A 7,049-nucleotide genomic window follows, 5' to 3' on the forward strand; every position below is an offset into this window, starting at 1 on the left:
TGTGGTGCATTATTTGGTGTTAATTATGCTTAATGCTCGCTTATGAGATTATTCGTTTCTTGGTTGGTCGCTTCTCAGTCTTTTGCTAGCCTTCATTTTGCACTAAGTATGATCACAACTTGTGCATCCAAAAACCTTTAAACCAGTTTTGCCACATGAGTCCACTATACCTACCTATATGCGGTATTCTTTTGCTGTTCTAAGAAAATTTGTATGTGCCATCTCTAATATTCAAAATAAATTTCTCTTTTGTGTGCTCGTACCGCTAACAAGGTGGTGAGGGGTGACTAATATTTTCCATGCTAGATGTGTTATTCTCACGATGAGTGTTTATTCACTTGTCATTGCACGAGAGTAAGGCAAACGTATTAGGGATACCCAGTCCCAAAATGAAAAATGAATTTACTTTATGTTGTCAAATAATAAATTCCTTGGAAAGTGTTGGTATGGAAGGCACCCGTGGATACGGTTAGCCATGGAAAGTGAAAGGATGGTGGAAAAAGGAATAAACTTTAATTTCTGTTTGGCAACCGTCTATGATATATCTAGCATGGGAAGTGTTGGGAACTCTAAGTCATTCTCGTTGGTGGGAAATGTATGCCTCTCAAAATGTTTTTATCTCTCAATTTTTTGCTTTGAGCTCTGGCATCTCTACAAATCCCTACTTCCCTCCGCGAAGGGCCTTTCTTTTACTTTATGCAATTTCTATTTTTGAATTTGAGTCTCCATCTTCTCTTATAAAGCACCAACTATGAGGCACTATGATCATACTTGAGTATTGGGTGTAGTTAATATGCGAGCGTGTTTCATGAATGGATCAATGATTGAGCATAATGGGCTAGGGATAGCTTATTTTTAGCGTTGATATTTTGAAAGACATGGTTGCTTGTTGGCATGCTTGAGTATTTAAGTTATCATGTCAAAACTAGACTATTGCTTTAAGCAATATAAAAGTACAAATGTCCATGCTATAAAGAAAAGAATATGATATGACATGTTAGGCAACATTCCACATCAAAAATTCTGTTTTGATCATTTACCTACTCGAGGACGAGCATGTATTAAGCTTGGGGATGCTGATACGTCTCCAACGTATCTATTTTTTCATTGTTCCATGCTGCTATATTATCAATCTTGGATGTTTTATAATCATTTAATAGTCATTTTATATCATTTTTTGGTACTGACCTATTGACATGGTGCCAAGTGCCAGTTGTTGTTTTCTGCATGTTTTTTACATCGCAGGAAATCAATACCAAACGGAGTCCAAACGCAGCGAAACTTTTTGGAGATTTTTTTGGACCAGAAGACAACCAATGGGCCGAAGAAGCACCTCGGGGGTGCTCCGAGGGGAGCACAACCCACCAGGGCGCGTCTGGAGGCCCAGGTGCGCCGTGGTGGGTTGTGCCCACCTCAGGTGCCCCCGAACCGCCTCTTTTCCCTATAAATACCCCAATATTCTAGAAACCCTAGGGGAATTGATGAAAATCAATTTCAGCTGCCGTAGAGTCCAGAACCACCAGATCCAATCTAGACACTATCATGGAGGGGTTCACCACTTCCATTGATGCCTCTCCGATGATGTGTGAGTAGTTCTTTTAGACCTTCAGGTCTGTAGTTAGTAGCTAGATGGCTTCCTCTCTCTCGTTTGATTCTCAATACATTGGTCTCTTGGAGTTCCATATGATGTAACTCTTTTTGCGGTGTGTTGGTTGGGATCGGATGAACTTTGAGTTTATGATCAGACCTATCTTATTATCCATGAAAGTTATTTTGAATCTTCTTTGATGTCTTATATGCATGATTGCTTATAGCCTCGTATTTCTTCTTTGATATTTGGGTTTTGTTTGGCCAACTTGATCTATTTATCTTGAAATGAGAAGAGGTGCTTGTCGGTGTCAAAACCTGTGGATCTTGGGTAGGGGGTCCCGAACTGTGCGTCTAAGGCTGATGGTAACATTTACCCAGGTTCGGGCCCTCACGATGGAGGTAATACCCTACTTCCTGCTTGATTGATCTTGATGATATGAGTATTACAAGAGTTGATCTATGATGAGATCGTAGAGGCTAAACCCTAGAAGCTAGCCTATGATTATGATTGTTGTTGTCCTACGGACTAAACCCTCCGGTTTATATAGACACCGGAGGGGGCTACGGTTACACAGAGTCGGTTACAAGGGAGGAGATCTACATATCCGAATTGCCAAGCTTGCCTTCCACGCAAAGGAGAGTCCCACTCGGACACGGGACAAAGTCTTCAATCTTGTATCTTCATAGTCCAACAGTCCGACCAAAGTATATAGTCTGGCTGTCCGAGGACCCCCTAATCCAGGACTCCCTCAGTAGCCCATGAACCAGGCTTCAATGAAGATGAGTCCGACGCGTAGTTTGTCTTCGGCATTGCAAGGCGGGTTCCTTCTCCGAATACTCCATAGAAGATTTTGAACACAAGGATCGTGTCCGGCTCTGCAAAATAAATTCCACATACCACTGTAGAGAGTATATTATTCCACAAATCTAATCTGCTGACAACTTTTCATAACATGACGTCCTGCCGTGGCCCGATCATTACGAACCATTTTTCCCTGCCTGCCGCTGCACGTGTTGCGAGGCAGTTTTATTGTCACGTCTTGTCGAAGCAGAGATCGTGTTCCCCTTATCACGGGATTCTCATCAATACGGATATGGGTAAGCCAACCGTGCCATCAATCGCGGCGCTTGGGGAATAAGCCATTTTATGGGGCAAGTAGGGAGGCGCACAGTTTCTACTACCTTTATAAAGGGACAAGGACTCCTCCTTTTCACCCATGCCTTCTTCTTCCCCTGCCCATCCATTCTCGCGCACTCGAGTTCCAGCGCCCAAGTTCTCATTTTCTCCGCAAAGCCATTCCAAACATGTCCGGAGCGGGAGGCAAGTGGATGGTCTCCTCCGTTACGGAGGAGAACATTACGAAGCTCCGGGAAGCCGGATACCTGGCCGCAGACATCGCGCACCGGCTCCCAGACGCGGGGCAGATCGTCCCTACTCTAGCACCCCATGAGAGGGTTGTATTCCTCACCCACTTCGTCCGCGGGCTGGGATTTCCCCTCCACCCATTTGTCCGTGGGCTCATGTTCTACTACAGGCTGGACTTCCATGATTTGGCCCCCAATTTCATCCTCAACATCTCGGCGTTCATGTCGTGTGCGAGGCCTTCCTTCTCATCAAGCCCCACTTCGGCCTGTGGCTGAAGACCTTCAACGTGAAACCGAAGGTGGTGGTCGGCCAGCAAGCGGAGTGCGGAGGCGCCATGGTGGGCAAAATGTCCAACATCACCTGGCTCGAAGGCTCCTATGTGGAGACCGTGAAGGGGTGGCAATCGGGGTGGTTCTACATCACCGAGCCGCACGACACCAACTGGGTGGCCGCCCCCGATTTTCGATCCGGCATCCCCGTGCGGCTCATCTCCTGGAAAGAGAAGGGCCTATCCTGGGGTTCATCGGTGGAGCTGACTGGACTCCAGAACTGTGTTAAAAATATGATAAGAAAGAAAATCAAGCTTCTCATCATGGTCCAGGTCATGCTCTTCTGCCGGATCCTTCCATGTCACAGATGTGCATTCAATATGTGGGAGTTCGACCCGGCCAAGCACCAGGCGCTACGAGAGCTTTTCAACACGACGCACCAAGACGTCTGGAAGGTGTTGTTCAAGGCCGCTGAGGTACCTCCTCCCCTTACCGAGAATCGCGCCCTGCCAATCCGGTAAGCTCTTTATATCTCATAAGATGTTCCTTTCCCCAGTATAATCATGTGAGGGATCTGAGCCTCCACGCCATTTTAACAAGACTGGGTAGCGACAGTGGAGCAGATCGATTGTCCGGCCCCACTGCTTGAAGGGCTCTCTTAACGGAGATGCTAGTTTCGGCGCCCTATGAGGCACCGGAGAAGAAGGCCAAGAAGAAGGCCGCGGGGACCAGAAAAGGTCTCCGACGCAAGGTCGTATCGGACTCATCTTCCGAAAACACCGAGGCGCACTCCTCCCACGAAAACGAGGAGGAGGAAGAGGAAAGTCCCCCCCCCCAGCCAGGGGAGACAAGAAAAGGAAGGCCGCTCCATCTGGGGAGGCCGAAGGGTCCAAGAAGGGAAGGACCCTCCTTCCGGACTACTCCACAACAGCCGCTTACAGCGACGAGGAGTGGTTGCCCAGGGCCAAGCCCCTGGCGAAGTCATAACTATCCGGATACTATAATAGTTCTGTTATGTTTTGTTTTTATTACTTCTCATCATGTCAAACATGATCATGCAGTCCATCCAAAGCCCATATCGACGTATCCTCTTCGGATGAGTCTTTGGGCCAGTCGGCGATGAACAACGATTCACTCCCAACAGCCACCTCCCCCCGGCCCACGGACGACATCGAGGTGTTGTCTCAAAGGGCACCGACTGGGCGCATGGGGGCAAGACTCCTGTGGGCCCTAATGACGGGGGCCGCAACAAGTTTGGCCCCCGGCCGGATACTGCGCCGGAACCTCTAGTGGTTCTGGATTTTGTCAGGCGACCCCTCACTAAGGGGGCGAGCCGTCTGTGCCGATGGCCTTTGTCCATCCAGAGTCATCAGACAACTTGCTGGAAGCGCTTCGCGGCGCTTCCATTCATGATGAGTGCGGTGGTCGATAAGGTCCAGTCCGCCAAAATCGGACTGACCGAAGCCTGTGCCATCCTCCTAACAGGCTTTGGGGTAAGTAATCAAATTATGAGAAAATATCACAGTATAGACAATAGCCCCTGATGCTATGTTTGGCGTTCGCAAAGAAAGGCTGAACAAAGGATCAAATAATAATCACAGGAGTCTAATCAGAATATGTCTATGTGAATAAGCAGGCTTCGCTGCTGGCCGCTGCCGCTCGTACTTCGGAGGTCTCCGGACTGAAGCAGGACGTTGAACGGTCCAAGGAAGAGCTCGGCCTTACCAAGAGGCAGCTCGAAGAGAACAAAGGTAAGTGATACCCCGTCTGTATATTGATAAAGAAAAAATAAAGTGGTTACTAGATCATGGGATCATCATGAATTTTGCTAGGGGCCACGACCGAAGTGGCGGCCCTAAAGAAGGCGCTGTCCGAGGCCAAAGACAGAGCTGCCCAGGAGCGCATCGAGCGCGAGAAGCAAGAGGCCCGAGTCGGCGAGGTTCAGCAAGAGCTCCAGGATTTCGCCAAAAAATACGAGTCCTTGGAGCGTGACTCTAAGACGCAGGGGTCCGAGCTTGCGAAGGCCCTCGAGAACGCACAAAATGCCAAGGCCGAAGCTCAAAAGGCCCTCCAGGAGATTCAGGCGGTCAAGAAGATAGCAGCGGGTAAGGCATTCATTATGCAAAGCAAGCATATGAAGGAAACTTTCCTTTTACTTACCCGAATTCGGAGCTCTCCAGGAGTGTTCGCAGATCTACCCAGCAGTGTATCGGATGCCGTGGAGTTCTACCGGGCCGAGGAAGGGAGCTCGACGGAAAAGTTGTTCTGGTCTCAATATACTGGGACCGAACATCCGATGCCCTTGAGCGACCAGCTGAAGCAACTGGTCGAGCTTCACAAGGCGGCCGAACTAGCCATGAAGGGTCTCATAGTTCGGATGTGGTCTGGCGAGCCCATGCCTGGCAGCTACTTCGTCCCGGTAAAGCGGCTTGTGAATGCCTTCCCATGGCTTGAAGTCATAAAGCGGCCCGTCTGCATTGAGGTTGTGCGCAGGGCCTTTGCCCGTGCGAAAGTGCACTGGGCGAAGATGGACGCCGAAAAGCTGGTGAAGGAGGGGCCACTGGAGGGCAAAGAGCATCGCCACCCCGAAAAGTATTATGATAGTGTCCTAAAGGGTGCCCGCCTTGTGGCGGAGGAATGTGCTACGGATGTAATATTTGAATGAATGTATTCATGTGATCCTGTAATATGAAAACGAGTTCATGTGCGCTATATAACACTTGTCGATTTAAAATATTACCTTCTCTGAGGCCGTTTATAAAATCTGCGAGTTGGCCAGTCGTCGGCTTCTGCCCCCATGTAACTAGTACTGAGGTGTTCGGGATTAGTCTTAAACACTCCTTATCCAAAAAAAATTGGTCCTTTAAGGAGGTGTTTAGCGCAGTGAACAAGGCAATCGGACTATACAACTTTATCACTCTCACTTAGCCATAGAAGTCTACAATTTTAAATTTTGGTGAAGCCCCTAGTATTGGGAAGGCCGAACTTGGGGCGCTATATACGCCTAAATCGGACAAGGCCGATTCCTCGCCCGAAGCGGAAAAAATCTTTAAGCACTTGAGACCTCTCCAACAGCGACCAGCTCTCGCCGCATCATGATAGTCAGTTTTCGGCTTTCTCTACTGAGGTGCTCGTCCGGAAGAACCGGGACACAATCGTAGTAGTTCTGTAGGATCGAAAGTATGTCTAGAGGGGGGATGATTAGACTACTTGACCAAATAAAAACTTAACCTTTTCCCAATTTTAGTTCTTGGCAGATTTTAGCTATTGTAGGACAAGTCAAGCAACCATCACACAATTCAAGCAAGCATGCAAAGAGTATATTGGCAGCGGAAAGTAAAGCATGCAACTTGCAAGAATGTAAAGGGAAGGGTTTGGAGAATTCAAACGCAATTGGAGACACGGATGTTTTTCCCGTGGTTCGGATAGGTGGTGCTATCCTACATCCACGTTGATGGAGACATCAACCCATAAAGGGTAACGGTTGCGCGAGTCCACGGAGGGCTCCACCCACAAAGGGTAACGGTTGCGCGAGTCCACGGAGGGCTCCACCCACAAAGGGTCCACGAAGAAGCAACCACCCACAAAGGGTCCACGAAGAAGCAACCTTGTCTATCCCACCATGGCCATCTCCCACGAAGGACTTGCCTCACTAGCGGTAGATCTTCATGAAGTAGGCGATCTCCTTGCCCTTACAAACTCCTTGGTTCAACTCCACAATCTTGTCCGAGGCTCCCAAGTAACACCTAGCCAATCTAGGAGACACCACTCTCCAAGAAGTAACAAATGGTGTGTAGGTAATGAACTCCTTGCTCTTGTGCTTC

The 7,049-nt window shown here is 48.5% G+C and overlaps 1 protein-coding gene across 1 annotated transcript; it reads left to right on the top strand.

Moving 5' to 3' along the window:
* Positions 1-1,950: 1,950 nt before the first annotated feature.
* On the top strand, positions 1,951-6,112 carry LOC147984455 (uncharacterized). The gene is made up of 4 exons (XM_087541110.1): positions 1,951-1,989; positions 4,862-4,976; positions 5,058-5,484; positions 6,094-6,112. The coding sequence occupies exons 1-4, from the start codon at positions 1,951-1,953 to the stop codon at positions 6,110-6,112; spliced, it is 600 nt and encodes a 199-aa protein (XP_087397236.1).
* The last annotated feature ends 937 nt before the right edge of the window (positions 6,113-7,049 follow it).

The sequence above is a fragment of the Triticum urartu genome, chromosome 2A, assembly GCF_056163025.1.
Source record: "Triticum urartu cultivar PI428250 chromosome 2A, HENAU_Tu73, whole genome shotgun sequence".
NCBI classification, from domain to species: Eukaryota; Viridiplantae; Streptophyta; class Magnoliopsida; order Poales; family Poaceae; genus Triticum; species Triticum urartu.

Excerpts from the sequence above, each read along its gene's own strand:
- LOC147984455 (XM_087541110.1), top strand. The coding sequence starts at position 1,951 with ATGGTAACATTTACCCAGGTTCGGGCCCTCACGATGGAG. Across the intron at positions 1,990-4,861 it reads TTCGGGCCCTCACGATGGAG|GCTTCGCTGCTGGCCGCTGC; the intron begins GTAATACCCTAC and ends GTGAATAAGCAG. Across the intron at positions 4,977-5,057 it reads GCAGCTCGAAGAGAACAAAG|GGGCCACGACCGAAGTGGCG; the intron begins GTAAGTGATACC and ends GAATTTTGCTAG.